The 20,669-nt window shown below is 39.5% G+C and overlaps 1 protein-coding gene across 1 annotated transcript in view; it reads right to left on the reverse strand.

Annotated features, from left to right (window-relative positions):
- kntc1 (kinetochore associated 1) overlaps positions 1–20,669 on the reverse strand; it is a 120,292-nt gene that overhangs the window by 17,070 nt on the left and 82,553 nt on the right. The window contains exons 45-56 of the mRNA XM_055655690.1: positions 19,791–19,880; positions 19,226–19,397; positions 14,366–14,424; positions 11,846–12,062; positions 11,295–11,368; positions 9,291–9,501; positions 4,937–5,046; positions 3,811–3,866; positions 2,723–2,801; positions 1,763–1,881; positions 1,289–1,424; positions 242–337 (exon numbers count right to left, since the gene is read on the reverse strand). Coding sequence (XP_055511665.1) covers positions 242–337; positions 1,289–1,424; positions 1,763–1,881; positions 2,723–2,801; positions 3,811–3,866; positions 4,937–5,046; positions 9,291–9,501; positions 11,295–11,368; positions 11,846–12,062; positions 14,366–14,424; positions 19,226–19,397; positions 19,791–19,880 — 1,419 coding nt within the window. The remainder of the gene's footprint in view (positions 1–241; positions 338–1,288; positions 1,425–1,762; positions 1,882–2,722; positions 2,802–3,810; positions 3,867–4,936; positions 5,047–9,290; positions 9,502–11,294; positions 11,369–11,845; positions 12,063–14,365; positions 14,425–19,225; positions 19,398–19,790; positions 19,881–20,669) is intronic.

The raw sequence follows: 20,669 nt of genomic DNA on the forward strand, positions 1-20,669 counted from the left end.
CTCCCTACATTAAGGGCATTTTGCAGAAGATAATTAATCTACAAACCCCCATGTCTTTGTGAAGTTGGAGAAAACCACAGAAACCAAAGGAATCCCACGCAATCACAGGGAGAATGTCCGAATTCCACACCGACAGCAACCAAGGTCAGGTCTGAATCCTGATGGTATGAAGCAGTAGCTCCACCTCATGCGCCACTCTGTCAGCCTAAAGTCTTCCAAACAGTTCAGTTAATTCACTCACCATATTAAAAGCCAGTAATTTCTGCAATATTCCATTCCATAGCTGTGGATCATACACCCTGTACTCCAAGCTCAACTCAGTGATCAACCTAACAGCCTTTGAATAAAAGAAATACCATGTATTAGAGTTTCTTCAAAAAAACACCTAAACCTATGAAGCTCTGAGAATACCTGGATTAATGTAAATAACTAACATACAAACAAAGAAATTAGACCATATACATAATATATACAGCTAACTACCAAACCAATGCCCATTTAAAACTGGGGAGGAAATTCTTCTCTCAAAAGGTTGAGAATCTTTGAAATCTGCCATTAGAAAGCTCAGTGTTATATCTTAAATCATATGTCCTTAATCATTATGTTATATCCAAGATTAAGAAAGGCTTTTTGAATTGAGGTTGCCGACCCCTGCTGTAAAGCTACATCTGGTTGGATTCTGCAGTGTGCAATATTAAGTTCGATTTTTTTTATGATATATACACAAGACTTGGACTTGAATTTGAAAACAAATATTACAGAGCTTGACAACCATGTCAAAATCAGCACTGTGGTTGTCTGAACTGGAGAATCACGCATAGGGATTGAGTAAATTGGGGTAGACACAAAAAGCTGGAGTAACTCAGCGGGTCAGACAGCATCTCTTTGGAACAATGAAAGAGAGATATAATTGAAGCGTACAAAATCATAATGAAAAGGAAAGATCTATTTTCCCGACCAGGGAACTCAATAACTAGGAACATGAATTGTTCATTGTTTATAAAAAAAGAACAGAGCAGGCAGGAGAAAAAATATTTTCTCACAAAGAGTAATATGAGATTATAATTCACTGCCTAAAAAGGTTGCAAATGTAGGAAAGGTTTGATGAAGCTTCAGGTATTTCCATCATGTGTGTAAGTGCAGGAATGATGATTTTATACAGATGAGGAAAGAGAAAGTACATCATGTTATAGATAAAATCTACATATGTACACACACTTTCTTCAATCATAAAATTAATTAAGAAATCTTTTTTTTTCATTAAACATGCATTCATATTTATACTAACGCGAGGCTCATGGTTGTGGTTCTTCCATAAACCTTTGATCATGCCTTCTTTGCTACTGTTTTGGAATGATTCAATGGTATGTGGTATGTTCAAGATTTCAAATTCAGCCAAATAAATGCAACACTTCAGGTAATACCTGTAAGAACAATTCCAAATTATATTTATTACAAATATGAAAATATTTATTTAAAATAATTCACATACTTATTAATAGCTTAACATTAATGGATAAATGGCCTTTAATACAATCTGACAATGTGCACTCTAACCGCATGTGATTTAATCTATTACAAATCTCAAATTGTGGAGTACAGAGGCAAATAAATAAATGATGGGTCTTTGTCCCAAATATTATGTATTGTGAAGTAAAAAACTTGGAAAGACATTTTTCCCACATCCTATGCAAGGGAATGACGGCTCGATTTGCAAGATACATTCACAGGTTATTATATCAAATAGCTCAACAGTACTTACTTGATTTGTGAAATTGACCTCTGACTGACACTTGCTATCGTCTCGCTGTCTGCAATGTGAAGAAGACACTGCAAAGCACGGCTTCTGTGGGCAAATGTCATTTGGGCTCCACCAAAAGGCTAGAAAACACCAGAAATAAGACCATTTATCAAACATAAATATGACATCGAGAGCAACATTTATCGTTAAACTTTGTGGTTCAAAGTTAGCTTCGGTCCTTACATTTTAATAGACTATCAAGATAGCGTCCAATCCAAGCAACTATTTGCGTGCAAGCCACATAAGCAGATCTACAATCACATATTACAATCGCTCCACACTTAAATCTCCACTCCTATACACTGTCAATGGCTCGATTGTAATCATGTATTGTCTTTCTGCTGACTGGTTAGCACGCAACAAAAGCTTTTCACTGTACCTTGGTAAACTAAATAAACTAAGTAAACTAAACTGAACTGAACTAATACCATTAGCAGTCTGTGAATTCCTTACCAATTACATAACAGGACCAACTAGCTTGCCCAGTAAAAGAAAATAAAGGCATAAAAATATAAAAATTAAATATACAGTAATTAGTAATAAAGTAATATCATTTATTTATAAAGATGTCTTAACTTTGTGCAAAACTCGATAGCACGATGACTGGCAATTCACAGTGCACAAAACTTTAAATTGTAATTAATTATCACTACCTACCTAACATTTCTTATATACTTTACCCACTAAACATAACTATTCATTCCATTGTTATTTTAGTCTCTCAATATTATTTATCCATAGAAAAATATTTGGACTTCCACAAAACAGAAAAAACAGTACTTCCACATACAAAATACATAAAATATATACAAGTTGCTATGTTTGTTATTCTGAACATCATTTAAACTTGTTTAAATCAAGTATCTTCCAAAGAGCAAATGTGCTGCTGATGAACAGTCTAAATTTTAAAAAGATACATACCGAAGATGAACTTGTTGCAACAGCAAGAAGTAACTTAGCACTGTGGTCAACTGGGTAGATTTGAAGTACGTAGACAGCTCTGCCACATCGAAGATTAAAAAAAACACTATTAGAACCTTAATGGTAGTAAAACAAAAAAGGCATGAAAGATTTTCAAATGCATGTCTAATTGCAGAATATAAATCATTGAATTTGGTTAAAAAAAATTATGAAAAAGCAAGATACTGCAGCTAAATGCGGCTTGAAATATATTTGCACCGTTGTTCAATACGTTAGCCATTGATCAAGTGTGGTTGATAAGGAATTTGGATGTATCCAAATACATTTTTACATAGTTAATAAATGAATAACAAGACAATATTGATTATCATATAATCTCAATATAGTAATTCAGAGTTTATTTGTGTAGTAAACATTTTGTGCATTCGTAATACAGTCTATACATATGTATTATTATTTCTTCTTTTCATTCATGTTTGAATTTAGAAGAAAATCCATTTTAATATTTTGTGCACACGACTCATGATGACAGGAATGTCAGTACACAAAACTTTAAATAGTTTCCAACTATTAAACAAGTGACAACCATGTACAGCACCACAAGAGACACTGGCATCTCTCATTCGCTTAACCCACTGAAGTCTGATGTGTCCTAGCCCTAAGCATCACCAATCCATTCCCTCCACAGATGCTGCCTCACCCGTTTAGTTACTCCAGCACTTTGTGCTTTGCTCTTTAAAAATAGTAATTTATTAACAAAATAAAGCTAACCCCAGTAACGTTACCAGGCAAAGAAAGTTTAAACGGGCTTTACTGTAAAGAAGGAACCATGCACAAGGTAATTTCAAAAGAGCTAAATTATATTAGTTTATTTCTGTCACATATACCAAGGCACAGTGAAAAGCTATTATGTCGCATGCTATACAGTCATCCCCTCATCTTCTAAAAACACCACAGAAAACAAGTGAAATTAAAATGGAAGTATTATATCCAAACTCCGTATTTCTTTGTCCTTCTGCTTTAATCAAAGATAGCCAAAGGATGTAAATTGCTCTCCCTCTACAGAAACTTTAACAGAAGGAACTTGCCTCATCAGTGCCAGATCTTCTTGCACATTGTTAAATATCTCTGGTGACTTTTTATCCTGAAATTTAAAAAAAATCTAGTTAACATAAACGTAAAATGTGTATTACACTACATAAGATTTATATCAGTAATTACAACCACATTACTCATGCAAATGTAATTTTTTTTTTTACCAGAAAGTAATGGTTTATATTAGAGAGCAATTCCATTACTGGACAATGTGTCTTATCAAGACACTTATCACATCATGTTCCATTTGTAAATCTGATTTTATGGAAAGAAGGGGATTGAAGCACCCCTCTTGCAAAGTTAAGTAATTTTATTCCTACCTTACTGAGAATATATTTTATATTGGAGAAAGACACTAATTTGAAGCTTATTTCTCAATTATTTTGAAGCAATAAGCCTGATTAATTCCATATCCCAACAAAACAAGAGAGAAAGGCAAGTGACTAAGGATTTTGCTTTTCAATTTGATAATTACAGAATAAACAAAAACACTCCCTAAAGGCCTACCGGATATTTTTTTTTTGTTCGTTATTAATCCAGTGACACCACCGGCAGTGGCTGCCTCGCCAACAGTCTGTCTGTCCTTTCTTCTCGTTTTGTTATTTTTAGTATGTGTTAAAAGTATGTTTTAGTGTTCCACTCCACGCAAATCATTATATTCTTTTCCGACCGTGATTGCCAATTGCATGTTTAATCATTTTCCCCCCATTTTCAGTATTCAGTCTCTTTTTAATCAAACCTTGCAGAGATGTGAAGCATAATAAGTTATAATATTGCAAATCAAAACAGTTTTTAGTATTCTTGTTAATTACATCTATTATCCTTTGAAAATTAAGAAAAATGCTGGCAATAAAACAGAAAATGCTTAAAATACTGTGCAAAGAAAAATAGAATTAATGTTACAGGTTCATGACCTTTCTCCCATAACTGCGGTTTTATGGCACAACAAAGTATATTACTTGCACTCATTTACTGAAAAAAGTGCAAAGAGGCACAACGTACACAGATTTTTGACATCCTTGCACTGATGATCATATTGAATGGTGGTGCAGGCTCGAAGGGCCGAATGGCCTACTCCTGCACCTAATTTCTATGTCTATGTTTCTATGATACACTCACCAAATCTAGAAACGTGGGAGGACATAAATATTTCTCCAGCAACGCATATCTGATGTTATTTATATCCCTGTTGTTTATTTCTGCTAGTTCACTTGCTGCTCCATGAATATCTGAAAAATAAACAAATCCCACAGTAAACATGCCACGTGTAAATAGAATGAATCAGTTTAGGTCATTAGGATTCTAATTGGCATCAAATAACATGATTTGAAGTACACCGGGTGGCACCACCGGCAGTGGCTGCCTCGCCAACAGTCTGTCTGTCCTTTCTTCTCTTTTTGTTATTTTTAGTATGTGTTAAAAGTATGTTTTAGTGTTCCTTGGTTTGTTTTATGTGGGGGGGGGGGGGGGGGCGACGACTTTTTTTTCAATCTCTTACTTCGGCGGAGATGCGATTATATTCCGTATAGTATCTCCGGCCCCAATGCGGCTTAGCATCATGGAGTTGGCGGCCTTTGCTGGAGATCAACCCGGCACTCCAAGCCATGGGAGTCTGCGAGACTTTAACATCGCAGAGCTTGCGATCCCTTTGCCGGGGATCGAAGTTCCAACCGCGGGGCTTGTGGACTTTAACATTGTGAAGCCCGCGGTCTCTGGTAAGAAGAGGCTGAACCAGGAGCTCCATGCCGCGCAGAGGGTTTCAACCGCCCTGACGCTGGAGTTTCGATCACCCTGAAGGGGGCTTCGATCGTCGGCTGCGGGGACTTTGATCGCCCCGACTGCAGATGGTTTGACTGTCCCGATCGCAGTAGAACAAGAGGAAGAAGATTGAACTTTATTGCCTTCCATCACAGTGAGAAATGTGGAATCCACTGTGATGAATGATTATGTTAACTTTTATTTTATGTGGTTGTGCGTCTTGAGGCTTTTCACTTAGTATGGCTGTACGGTAACTCAAATTTCACTGTCACTTAACTGGTACATGTGACAATAAACTGACCTTGAAACTTTGAAAATATTTACATTCGGTAGCATTTTCTTATCATCAATGTCTTTTTCTGTCTTCAGTGTTGACCCTGTGTTAAGCATTCAAAGTCCTTTGAATTAGGGCCCAGTTAGAATTAAATGTCAGATTTTGACAGACACGAGAATTGCGAATGCCGGAATCTTGGGCAAAATACAAAGTGGTGGGGAAACAGCAGGTTCAAAGGAGACAAAAGGGTTTTGGATAAGAAGAGAAGATGTGGAGCATAATGTAAAGGCAGAGGGAGGGATATAGAAAGAACGGGAGAGGGAAGTGTGAAATGGACTCAAGTATGGGAGGTGAGCATATGGAAGAGGGGGAAAGGGCAAGGTGACAAGGGTAGTGTGAGATGGTGGGAGAAATGTGTGCGCTGAAGGGAGAACTTAACATTGGATAATTTTATAGTATTTGGCAGAGTGGGTAAAAAAGAACCACATAAACATAATAGAAAAATGTATAGAAAATCTCATAGTAAAATCTCTCTGGTACAGATAAAGAAACTGGTAAAGAGGATAAGACAAATGATGTTACCTTAAGAAATGTCTGCATGTTTTTGATCTCTGCAACCAAAGTGATTCAGATAATTTTAATTTAGTCACTGTTAGAAATTATGTTTTGTGGTCGAGTCTGGTGATAAGACTGGGTATAAAGAAGACAAGTATCAGAGGTGAGCAAAAGCAATTCCATGGTATTCAGGCCATTAAGAAAGGGTGGTTTGGGTTTAACCTGGGGTAGGGGGAAGAGCTTTGAATATCTAAATTTGGACAGAGGTTGGAGTAATTTCTGGGAGATCTACATCCAAGTGACAGAACTACTCCTGAACAGAAAATGCTAAACCATCTTTTTAAAAAAGTAGTGAAAGCGGAGAGCTTGACTAATCTTATGGAATTTTTTGAGGATGTACCAAGTAGAATGGATAAGGAACGCCAGTGATTGTGGTGTATCAAAAAGCCTTTGACAAGGTCGCACACAAGAGATTAGTGTGCAAAATTAGAGTACATGGTATTGGGGGCAGGGTAGAGACATGGATAGAGAACTGGTTGGCTGACAGGAAGCCAAGTGCAGGAATTAACGGGTCATTTTTAGAATGGAAGCAGTGACTAGTGGGGTGCCGCAAGGCTCGGTGCTGGGTCCCCAGTTGTTTACAATATATATTAACGAGGGAATTAAATGTAATATCTCCTAGATTGCGGATGACACAAAGCTGGGTGGCAGTGTAAGCTGCGAGGAGGATGTTATGAGGCTACAGGGTGACTTGGATAGGTTGGGTGAGTGGGCAGATGCATGGTAGATGCAGTATAATGTGGATAAATGTGAGGTTACCCACTTCGGTGGCAAGAACAGGAAGGCAGATTATTATCTGAATGGTATCAGATTAGAAGGGGAGGTGCAACGTGACCTGGATGTGCTTGTACATCAGTCACTGAAAGTAAGCACGCAGGTACAGCACGCAGTGAAGAAGGTCAATGGCACGTTGGCCTTCATTGCGAGAGGATTTGAATTTAGGAGCAAGGAGGTCCTACTGCAGTTGAACAGGGCCCTGGTGAGACCACACCTGGAATATTGTGTGCAATTTTGGTCTCCTAATTTGAGGAAGGGCATTATTGCAATTGAGGGAGTGCAGCCTTGGTTCACGGGATGGCGGGACTGACAAATGATGAAAGAATGGGTCGACTGGGCCTATATTCATTGAAGTTTAGAAGGATGAGGGGGATTCTTATAGAAACAGAATTCTTAGAGGATTGGACCAGGTAGATGCAGAAAAATATTCCCGATGTTGGAGGAGTCCAGAACCAGGGGTCACAATTTAAGAATTTAAGGGGTAGGCCATTTAGGGCTGAGATGAGGATAACCTTTTTCACCCAGAGAGCTGTGAATCTGTAGAATTCTCTGCCACGGAAGGCAGTGAAGGCCAATTCACAGGATGTTTTCAAGAGAGAGTTAGATTTAGCTCTTAGGGCTAATGGAAACTAGAAAAATCCAGAACAGGATACTTTTTGGATAATCAGCCATGATCATTTTGAATGGAAGTGCTGGCTCGAAGGGCCGAATGGCCTACTCCTGCACCTATTTTTTATGTTTCTGTGATATAGAAGTTGAAGTGGGGTCGGGTCTGCACAGTCTCAGGCATGTGGTTAAGAATAGAGGCTGCATATTGCTGTTTTAAATTGTTCTTAAAATATGGACTGATTATTGATATCATATTTACTGCATGAAGATTGTGTTAGACCATTTCCTTAAATGTATGCAGTCTTCCAAGTGTTGTTTCAATAACATTTTGAAACGAGGAACTGCAGATGCCAGTTTACAAAAATAGACACAAAGCACTGGAGTAACTCAGAGGGTCAGGCAGCATCCCTGGAGAACATGGATAGGTGATACTTCAGGTCAGGACCGTTCCCAATAACATTGCTGGGTCTAAAACTGCTAAATACTGACAGGATACAGTATAGCTTTGTAGCAGATCTGTAATGAAGATTAAAAAATGAAATGCAGTTTGTACTGTAAAGCTTAAACAGGAAGCTTTAAGGCACAAGTGACCTACAAACAGGAAGTGTCCTGGCGTCCTGGTGCCATGCTCAATGCTCTTAAGACAGTGGAATTGATTGTAGACTTTAGGAGAGCTCCCCCTCCCCTCACCCCACTTACAATCAACAACATCACAGTCACATCTGTGGAGTCTTTTAAGTTCCTGGGTACCATCATCTCCAAGGACCTTAAGTGGGGGGCTACCATGACTCCACAGTCAAAAAGGCACAACAGAGGATGTACTTCATACAGCAGTCGAGGAAGCACAATCTGCCACAGGCAATGATAGTCCAATTCTACACGGTCATCGTAGAGTCTGTTCTCACCTTCACCATCATGGTCTTGTTTGGCTCAGCCACCAAGCATGACACCTGGAGGCTGCAGCAAATCATCCAATCAGCAGAGAAGGTTATTGGCTGCAACCTTCCCTCCATTGATGAACTGTACACTGCAAGGGCCAGGAAGCGAGCAGGCAAGATCATCTCTGACCCCTCTCACCCTGGCCACAAACTCTTTGAATCACTTCCCTCTGGAAAGCGACTGCGGACTGTCAAAACTGCCACATAAAAACAGTTTTTATCCACGAGTAATTGCTCTGCTGTCTGTCTGTCTGTAGCCTCCCTTTGATCTGGTATTTTGTTGGTTCACATGCTTGATCAATGGTGTTTTATCATTAATGTTTTATTATTATTAATGTTTAGTGTTTTCTGAGTCATTCGTAACTGTCACTGTATGTCATGTGGTTATTTGTGGGCAGAGCACCAAGGCAAATTCCTTGTATGTGAATACTTGGCCAATAAACTTACTTACTTACCCATTATTAAACAAATAGTTTACTGGACTGCACAGAACACAACCAACCTGGATAATCTCTTGCAGTTGGGTGCTTTAATCGATCTTCAATGCTGCTGTGCTCATACAACAAGCAAATCAGTTGAGCTGGCAGTTTGATCAATCTCAAGTACTCAGGGCTGTTTAAGTTGTGGATTCTCAGAAGATTTTCTGTGGCTGAATTCTCATACACTATTCGTAATTTATTTAGTGTGTTCTCTGCTTTCTGATGAGTTTTATCCTGAGAAAAGCATTTAAAATCTGTTACTAAAATGAACAAAACAAAATGTTCTATTTACTAAACACAATCTTAATCTTAAAAACATGTAAATAATAATATACTTGATAGATAATTTTAAGGTGATATTTGATAAGGTAATTTTCCTCAGCCACCAGAAAATTGTTTCTACAGAAAACCTAGATTGGATTTAAGGCGTTCACAATGTAACACAACCTTCCCAGCCAGCATTCCAAATGTGGATATAACCTTGTGGGAACACTAAATTATCTCCATATAATAACCATATTTATAACATGCTTTCAACTCAACCTTGTATTGTGATGGTGAGTTGAGCACTTTAGATTTAACATAGAACAGATCTGCAACAGTTATTAATAGAAGGAAATTGTGAATTCACAATCAGTTCCAAACTCCATTCCTAGTTTTTGAGTATATTAACAGGCAAAAGAAAGCTCCACACAGCTGTACATAGGGTGTTTGCACATAGAACAGTACAGCCCTTTTGCCCACAATATCCGTGCCAAACATGATAGAAGAGACTATCTCTTATCTATCTGAGCATAACCCCTCCATTCCCTGCATATCAATGTGTCTATCCAAAAATGCAATTATTGCCTCAACCACCAACCCTGTCAGTGCATTCCAGGTACTCACCACCCTCTGTATAAAACAAGAAGGTTGCCCTGTATTGTACATCTCCTTTAAACTTTGCCCCTCTCACCTTAACGCTATGCTCTCTAGTATTTGATTTTTCCATCCTGGAGAATAGGTTCTGACTGTCTACCCTATGTATGCCTCTCATATTTTTATATACTTCGATCAGGTCTCCTCACAGCCTCTGGAGTTCCAGAGAAAACAATTCAAGTCTGTCCAACCTCTCCCTGTAGCCAATGCCCCGGCCCCCAAACCAGGCAACATTCTGGATTGCAATTAAAAATGTGAATAATGTTATTTCTATTCTGCTTTGTTATCTCTCCAAACTGAGATTCTTAAAATTGAATTTGGTTAGAAATACACAAAAACAAATGCATTCAGAATAAGTCATGATTGTGCTCTTCAGGAACATGCATTTGCAGAGATCAACGATAGAAGGTGCAATGTGGGAAATACATTGTAGAATATACATGGAATGAACATCCATGCAAAGAGAATAGAATATTGGAAAAACAATTAAATGTTAATAGCAAACAAAAATCGAAATTAAAACAGGATTTTAATTTTGTTTCACTTCATTATTGTGGCCCAAAGCCAATATTTATTTTAGAACGGCATTTCTTGGTAATCAGTCTGCTTTTCTATGTGGTAAACGTTGATACAATGTTGCACCTTTCTAATCATGGTTAATCATGCTGAGTGATTGTTTGACAGAAATAAGCATGCAAACCTTTTAGAGGTGCGTGGAATGTGCACAGAACTGCTGAACCATTAGAAAAAAAAACAATGAAACTTGGTTAAATCTAAAACACTTCAAATTATGGGACTTACCACATACCTTAAGTTTTACAAATAAAAGTATGTCAAAGGATCATGAGCAAGAGTCCAAAGAAATATCAGCTGCTGTATGCTACACAACCTCACTGCACCATTAACACATCACAATCCCTCAATTCCATTTAATTGTCAATTCCTATAACCCTAATTACTCTGTCATTCGAAGGTTTCTCCACCGATGATACACCTTGGACATCTTGCAAATCAACTCAGTGAGCCAAATGGCTACTTCCCACACAGGAGTGTTCATTTATGAGTTATATATGTGACAGATGAGAATTAGACATTTAATTTATACATACCGTTGGTGCTGTAGCTTTTAACCAATTTTCAGACATTTGTAGACAAAATTTTAAGGCTTGGATTTTATTAGGTCCTGGAAGAACAGTGCATGTAGATTTTAATTAAGATACAATTCTGAGCTAGAAACAGGTTGAAAAAATCGAGTCAAGCAAATTTGGCTAGTAATCAAATTCTGAATAAACTTCTTAATAAGTTGTCGACAGTCTTTCCTTAAAAATAAAACACGCAGCACATTCTCCCCTTCTCCCCCCCCCCCCCCCCGACCCCCAAGAGACATGCTGACTTGGGGAAGAAGATAAAATGGAAATAACAGGAATGAGCGGCAGCTTTTGGAGTGCTCTTTACCTTTTTGCCAAAGGCAGCATTTTAAATAGTTTTTTGCCAAAACAACCTTTTGAAACAACAAAAGAAAAAGCATAGATCCCAGCCAGTCTTGTTAATTGCAATAGAATAAAACCAAAACAACAACTGTGCAAAGTTAATTTCACAATGATGCATATCTATCTATGTTTCTATGTTTCTATTGCACGAGACATGTTTTCCAATTTACCGGTGGGAAGTTCCTGGGCAACACGATGGGAACAGGCAGTAGCCCATTCTGGATTTGTAATCGCCAAGAGGTATGATTGTATATTGTGCATTGTCTCAGATATTTCCTTTGTTATCGCCGAAACACTTCCCTCTTTTGCCAGCTTAAGTAGTTTAGGTTTCAGAGCTTTTGCAAGCACATGGTCGACAGCTTTCATATAGAGTGTATCCAAAGAAACCTGAAGAAAAAATAAGTTATATTAATTGGAGACACAAGGAACTGCAGATGATGTTTTACAAAACAAAACACCGGTGGAGAAACTCATCTTGTCTGGCAACATCTGTGGAAGGAATGGACAGACGATGTCTAAGGTCCAAGTTTTTTACGGCATCTGGGTATAGCAAAACACTTCTCAACCTATGGAGTACCTTTGAAGTATTGTCAGTGTTAAAAGATAGCCATTAAAGCAGCCAATCCATATGGAGCAAGCTATCATCTCAGTGACAAAACCACATTGCACCCATCAGTTGAATTTCTGCCTGGAATGAATTTAGTGCATTTTTCACATGAAATGTTAGTTTATATAAAGTACACTAATTTAGGGCACGCATTATAATTTAATCTGAAATGAAAACAAAAAAGCTGGAACAAACCGAAATGTTTGTTATTCCAAAGATGCTGCCTAACCTGTTTAGAGTTTCCAGAATTTCCTGCTTTTATATTACATTTCCCCCTTCTGGAGAGAACAAAGGCAACGCCTGTGATCGGATAGAAACCTAGATCATTAAAATCATTAAATATTTGATTGTATCTGGCCTCAATAATACTTCATTATAGCATTCCTTGAAAGGCTGATTGATACAGTTACAAAATCTGCACATCAATCATTATAAGACTACAAGGGAAATAATTAATTTACAAGTCATTATTTTCTGGAAGCATCGCATGAGAAATTCCTGCCACTTTCTATTACTACCTGCAATGGAATTTAATGGGAATGGCCGACTGCAGGAGACAATGCAATCGCCACATGTTCGCGGGTGGTTGCTGGGGAGCCGCCTTCATGGTCGCAAGGAGTTCCTGCATTCTGAGAACTAGTCACGACCTCATTATGGTCGCTGCAAATTTTTCAACATGGTGAAAAATTAGCGGCGACTAGAATTAATCCGCCATGAAGAGTTCTCATGCCGTAGGTGGGTCGCCAGGAGGTTGAAGGTTCTCGTAGGTTGTAGCTGGTGCTGACCGGTGAATTTCATTGGCTCATTGGGGAAAATAAAAGTAAGCAGAGTTTTCAGAACCACGGATAACCGACGGGTAATGCCGTGTATCTCTGGCTTATTAAACGTTGTCTCCACTCCTTCTCCCCCCTTTTAAAGGACTTACCGTACACTGTGCTAGCCGTCTTAATTACAGCGCCAACCTTCCTGCTCATCGTGGTGTGTGCCTGTATCACCTTGGCTCCGCACCGTGAATTTGTTAGACAGCACTCCCCCGCTTGCCCTGTCCTCAACGCTGGTGAAAGAAATGGGATGGGTGTGTGTGTGGGTGTGTGTGTGTGTGTGTGTGTGTGTGTGTGTGTGTGTGTGTGTGTGTGTGTGTGTGTGTGTGTGTGTTTTCCACTCTGACACTCGCATTTCAGTTGCCGGTTTTTCAGGCGACTGCCGGCAACTTGACAGTCGCTGGCAGTCCGCTGGAAAACCGCCTAAGTGGGACAGGCCCATTAGGATATCATGCAGTTGTTGTTTGATGAGACCATACCTGCACTATACCATGGGCAAAAAACACATTGCTAAACCGTGACCGTGACCGTGAAAGCTTACAGCTGTTTGCCATTTGCTCCAGATTCCTGCATCTGCACAACTTGCATCTCGGATAAATCAATGCTGTTTTAATTAGACAATAGACAATAGGCGCAGAGTAGGCCATTCAGCCCTTCGAGCCAGCACCGCCATTTAATGTGATCATGGCAGATCATCCCCAATCAGTACCCCGTTCCTGCCTTCTCCCCATATCCCCTGACTCCACTATTTTTAAGAGCCCTATCTAGCTCTCTCTTGAAAGCATCCAGAGGCCAATTGAAAGCAATTAGAGGCTGACGTTTAGTTAAAACTTCACTACACTGATTTCTAAGATGGGAGAGTTTTCTTTAATGACACGAGATTATGTACAGTGGATCAATATGCCATAGAGTTTAGAAGATTGAGAAATACTTGACCTGAGAGGCACTGACATGGTCTCAGGAAGGAATGAGGAGAAATTTCTTCATTTGGTGAGCTATAAAACTTTTAAATTCTATCCCAGAGGGCTCTGCTTATTCAGCTGTTTGGGTTTATTGAGCGCTGAGGCGGTCTTTATGATAGAGGAAATCTAGATAAAAGGGTGCAGACAGGCAGTGGCTCAGACGTCGGTCGAAGATCAGATGATATTGAACAACAAAGCAGGATGGAATAGCAATATGATCGACTTTCTGTTCTATCTGTTATAATCTTACAGAAATCATTTCTGAAACAACTGGTGTACATCCGTATGTGTGCAACTCACCTTCATCAACTTAGATATTAACAGCAATGTTGCAAAATTCTCCTCACTTAGCTCCGCAGCTGCAAAAAGATCAAAACTCTAGTGTTCAATCTCACGTTCAAAGAATTATGAATGCTTAAACTTAACAAAACTACCTAAAAATGCCTGATATTGATCAACAAAACAGAATGCCTACATGTAGTGAACATACAGTGCATTCAGAAATTATTCAGACCCCTTCACTTTATCCACATTTTGTTACTTTACAGCCTTATTTTAAAATGGATTAAATTCTTTTTTTTTTCTCATCAATCTACACACAAAACCCCAGAATGAAAAAGCAAAAACAGATGGTTAGAAATTTTTGTAAAATAATTCAAAAGAAATAACTGAAATATCACATTTACATAAGTATTCAGACCCGTTGCTATGACACACAAAATTCAGCTTCGGTTCATCCCGTTTCATAGAAACATAGAAAATAGGTGCAGGAGTAGGCCATTCGGCCCTTCAAGCCTGCACCGCCATTCAATATGATCATGGCTGATCATCCAACTCAGTACCCTGTACCTGCTTTCTCTCCATACCCCCTGATCCCTTTAGCCACAAGGGCCACATCTAACTCCCTTTTAAATATAGCCAATGAACTGGCCTCAACTACATTCTGTGGCAGAAAATTCCAGAGATTCACCACTCTCTGTGTAAAACATGTTTTTCTCATCCCAGAACTAAAACATTTCCCCTTTATCCTTAAACTGTGACCCCTTGTTCTGGACTTCCCCAACATCAGGCACAATCTTCCTGCATCTAGCCTGTCCAACCTCTTAAGAATTTTGTAAGTTTCTATAAGATCCCCCCTCAATCTTCTAAATTCTAGCGAGAATTTCCATTGATTATCCTTGAGATGTTTCTACAACTTGATTGGAGTCCACCACTGGTAAATTAAATTGATTGGGCATGATTTGGAAAGGCACACACCTGTCTATATACGGTCCCACAGTTGACAGTGCACGTCAGAGCAAAAACCAAGCCATGAAGACAAAGGAATTGGCTGTAGACCTCCGAGACAGGATTGTGTCGAGACACAGATCTTTCTGCAGCATTGCAGGTACCGGAGAGCAGTGGCCTCCGTCATTCTTAAAAGGAAGAACTTTGGAACCACCAGGACCCTTCATAGAGCTGGCTGCCCGGCCAAACTGAGCAATCGGGGGAGAAGGACCTTGGTCAGGGAGGTGACCAAGAACCCTTGGTCACTCTGACAGAGCTCCAGAGTTCCTCTGTCGAGATGGGAGAACCTTCCAGAAGGATAACTATATCTGCAGCACTCCACCAATCAGACCTTTATGGTAGAGTGGCCAGACAGAAGCCACTCCTCAGTAAAAGGCACATGACAGCCCGATTGGAGTTTGTCAAAAGGCATGAGAAACAAGATTGTGTGGTCTGATGAAAACAAGATTGAACTCTTTAGCCTGAATGCCAAACGTCACGTCTGGAGGAAACCAGGCACCGCTCATCACCTGGCCAATACCATACCTACAGTGAAGCATGGTGGTGGCAGCATCATGCTGTGGGGATGTTTTTTAGCGGCAGGAACTGGGAAACTAGTCAGGATCGAGGGAAAGATGAACGGAGCAAAGTACAGAGAGATCCTTGACCTCAGATCCTTGAGCGTTCTGGACCTCAGATTAGGGCGGAGGTTCACCTTCCAACAGGACAACGACCCGAAGCACACAGCCAAGACAACGCAGGAGTGGCTTCGGGATAAGTATGTGAATGTCCTTGAGTGGCCCCGCCAGAGCCCGGACTTGAACCTGATCGAACATCTCTGGAGGGACCTGAAAATAGCTGTGCATCGACGCTCTCCATCCAACCTGACAGAGCTTGAGAGGATCTGCAGAGAAGAATGGGAGAAATTACCCAAATACAGGTGTGCCAAGCTTGTAGCGTCATACCCAAGAAGACTTGAGGCTGTAATTGCTGCCAAAGGTGCCTCAACAAAGTACTGAGTAAAGGGTCTGAATACTTATGTAAATGTGATATTTCAGTTATTTATTTTGAATGACTTTGCAAAAATTTCTAAAAGCGTGTTTTCACTTTTTTAGTATTGGGTTTAGTGTGTAGATTAATGATAAAAAAAGGAATTTAATCCATTTTAGAATAAGGCTGTAACATAACAAAATGTGGAAAAAGTGAAAGGGTCTGAATACTTTCTGAATGCATTGTAAAAAAATAGATTTCTCTCATAGTCTAGGGAATAGGATCAAACATTCATTCCAAATTTGAAATTAAGAAGTTACATTTTCACAGGGTCCCAAAGTTTTCAGATATCTAATGTAGATAGTCAAGTCAAGTCAAGTCAAGTTTATTTGTCACATACACATACAAGATGTGCAGTGAAATGAAAGTGGCAATGCTCGCGGAACAACAGAACAACCAAACAAATTATAAACACAATCATAACACACATATTATTTTACATAATAAATAATAGAAGGAAAAACGTTCTGTACAGTTAGTCCCTGGTGAGAAAGGCGTTTACAGTCCGAATTGCCTCTGGGAAGAAATTCCTTCTCAACCTCTCCGTTCTCACTGCATGGCAACGGAGGCGTTTGCCTGACCGTAGCGGCTGGAACAGTCTGTTGCAGGGGTGGAAGAGGTCTCTCATGATTTTGTTTGCTCTGGAGTTGCACCTCCTGTTGTATAGTTCCTGCAGGGGGGGGAGTGAAGTTCCCATAGTGCGTTCAGCCGAACGCACTACTCTCTGCAGAGCCTTCTTGTCCTTGGCAGAGCAATTCCCGAACCAGATGGTAATGTTCCCGGACAAGATGCTTTCCACCGCCGCTGCGTAGAAGCACTGGAGGATCCTCGGAGACACTCTGAATTTCCTCAATTGCCTGAGGTGGTAAAGGCGCTGTCTTGCCTTACTCACCAGTGCTGAGGCGTGTGATGACCATGTCATATCCTCAGAGATGTGGACTCCCAGATATTTAAAACAGTTCACCCTATCCACCGGATCCCCATTTATACTCAATGGAGTGTACGTCCTCGGATGATGTGCCCTCCTAAAGTCCATGATCAGCTCCTTCGTTTTTTTGATGTTCAAGAGGAGGCTGTTCTCCTGGCACCAGAGTGCTAGATCAGCCACCTCCTCCCGGTAGGCCCTCTCATCATTGTCTGAGATCAGGCCCACCACCACAGTGTCATCAGCAAACTTAATTATTGAATTGGAGCTGAACCTAGCCACACAGTCATGTGTGTACAGGGAGTACAATAAGGGGCTGAGGACGCAACCCTGGGGCGATCCTGTGCTCAGGGTGAGGGACTTCGATGTATTCCCTCCCATCTTGACTACCTGGGGCCTGGCGGTTTAGTTTAGTGTTAGACATACAGCGTGGAAAAAGGCCCTTCGGCCCACCGAGACCGGACGGATCAGCGATCCCTGCACATTAACACTATCCTATACACACTAGGGACAAATTACAATTATACCAAGCTAATTTACCTACATACCTGTACGTCTGGGGAGTGTGGGAGGAAAGCTACGCGGCCACGGGGAGAATGTACAAACTCCGTATAGGCAGCACCAGTAGTCAGGATCGAACCCGGGTCTCCGGCGCTGCAAGCGCTCTAAGGCACCAATATCGCAGTGCCACTGTGCCGCCCTTATGGTCAAACTGTTTAATGTTTGAAAGTGGCAGGATAAGCAAATGCATTTTAGGAAGACCGAGGCAAAAGGTTTCTGGCTTTGTAAACTGAGGCAAGAACAGAGGTAAGGAAGTTATGCTGAGCTGGACCATTGTGGGCAGTGGTTCCTAAAGGGAACTTCCACACATCCACACTACATAATAGAATTAACCTTGCTGCTTGTGCACTGTAGTGTGTAAAGACAAGCAACAAGTCCATCGGCAACTCCAGAATCTGCAGAAAGATTTCAAATACCCTTTTCATCCACCAGGTTTTTCAGCAGGCATATTTGGTGCACGTTGCACAACACAATAATTTAAACTGTGATCACCAATCAAAAGAAAATTGGAGCAGGAGAAGGCCACTCGGCCCATCAAGTTTGTTGTCATTCAATATGAAAGGCTGATCTACCCGAGCCTCATCTCTTCTGAGGCATTTTTTCCATAGCCCTCAGTTACATGCTGCCTCTTTAAATAGATAACAATGGAAATTCAGTTGTATATTTTATTGGTATTTCACTATATATGGGTGTTCTTAATTTAATAGTAGTGTAATATGTAGTTAAAGCATATTAAATTAATCTATTAAACTTAAAAAGTTCTACAAGAACATCACCCTGTACTCTTGAACCATCTGCTTCATTAGACATGTTTATCATATCTAGTGTTGGTGTGATTAGCACCACTCATCCTCTCATATTATTTTAACCAACCAACATTTGGCTTAGTTTATTGAAGACGAATGTTGCACTAAATTGGCAACATTTCATGGCACCACCAAACGGCAGCCATTCTCTGAGAAGTCAGCCAGGATCCTTCCGAATGTGGTGCTTATATAGACATTTACTCTTTTTTTGACCTTCTAATTAAACTAATCCAAAATGGGACCAACCATACACATCTAAAGTGCAAAATAATTTGTTTGTTTATTTAAAAGAAACCCTTAATCCTTACATATCTACAATGGGAAATCCTTTGTTCAGTTTAAAATAAAACACTTATTGACTGCCAATAGCAGACTTTCAATCACCTCATTCAGCTCATTTATTCACCTGTTTTTTTTCTTTAGAAAACATCAAATTCTTTCTTTACCTACAAATCTACATTGGCAATCCTTAAGATAACATTACATATTTTGATTAAAAAGTGTTCCTTCTGCATCCCATTTATTATGCTTAATCTGAATACAAGTACTTACATATCACATTCCAAAATCTTTGGGTGTTTTCAAAGAAGAGTAGGTGAAAGGGAAGCCTACTCTGAGCCATTGGTGAAAGATCAATTGCGTGCTTTTGGAGAAAATGATGTTCAAAATCCCCAGGTGGTGAAATCCGTTTGTACGAGTACAGATGTTGCAAGAGACTCAAGGCCTATTAAAACAAGATGCTACTTAATAAATGAAACATGATCAGTTTGCACTTTGTTATTGGATAACATTATGTAGAACAATTCAGTTCCTGAGCCGAAGATATTTTTCAAAATAATACCTCAGGATTGACTTTATTTTTCCAAATTCTCCTGACAATCAACAAAAGAATATTGTAAAAGCAAAAAGCAATTTATTTTACACAAATTATTAGCAACCCCTACAATCATTTCACTTTCCCCAAAACTTTGTGCTCTCATTAAAAGTTTGCAAAATAACTTCATTCCTTTCCCCTAAATGTTATATAACATTGAGCAGCTACTGTTATTCGTCCATTATCAAAACTGAATTGGAGCCACCACCCACTTTTTCCCCCATGAGATCTATTTGTTCCTACCTGATCCAAGTTATAATTTATGGTTGTTTCATTGGACAATTTTATAACTTTTAAGGTACTTTCAATGACTTCATAGTTATATGGATCCATCTTAAAATTAAAGGGAAAAAAAATCACACTTTAATATTCAACAAATGAAGTAGTAAACATTTCATACTGCAGGAGTTATGAAATGCATCATCGCCACAGGTTTAAAAACATAATGATTTGACTTCAGACACAAGAAACTGCATATGCTATAAAAAAAAGACACAACGTGCTTCAGTAACTCAGCGGGTCAGACAGCATCTCAGGAAAACATGGATAGGTGACATTTCAGATCAGGACCCTTCTTCATACTGATAATGGTCTGAAGAAGGACCCTGACCTGAAACATCACCTATCCATGTTTTCCAGAGATGCTCCCTGATCCACAGATTTACTAGAGCACTCTGTGTCTTGATTTGACTTCATTTGTTTTAACCGTTAACAACTTGTTCCAAATGGAGGAAAATGAACCAGAAGGAAAGCAGGCTCAACAAAACACAATTGACTGTGAAATTTACTTTTCACACTTGAAAAACAAGTGTTCAGTTAAGAATCAGTTAAGAATGGCCTCAGAATAAAGCAAATCTTCACCTACAGTATTTCTATGTCTTTCAATCCCGGTAGGAAATTCAATGTTAGTTTCCAACCGGACGAGAAATCTAGTTCTGTGTAAAATCCCCCAAAATAATGTTAACTGTGGGAGTGAGCTAGCATGCACTTGATGGGCTGAATGGCCTCCTCCGAGCCATAACCACTCGTTATCATGAAATGCTCAAATGTTCTTATCAATGTGATTTTAAACTCTTTAGTATGAAAAATAACTGTCCTTATTTCCTTACAGAACAACCAGTG

The sequence above is a fragment of the Leucoraja erinacea genome, chromosome 25 (assembly GCF_028641065.1).
Source record: "Leucoraja erinacea ecotype New England chromosome 25, Leri_hhj_1, whole genome shotgun sequence".
NCBI lineage: Eukaryota > Metazoa > Chordata > Chondrichthyes > Rajiformes > Rajidae > Leucoraja > Leucoraja erinaceus.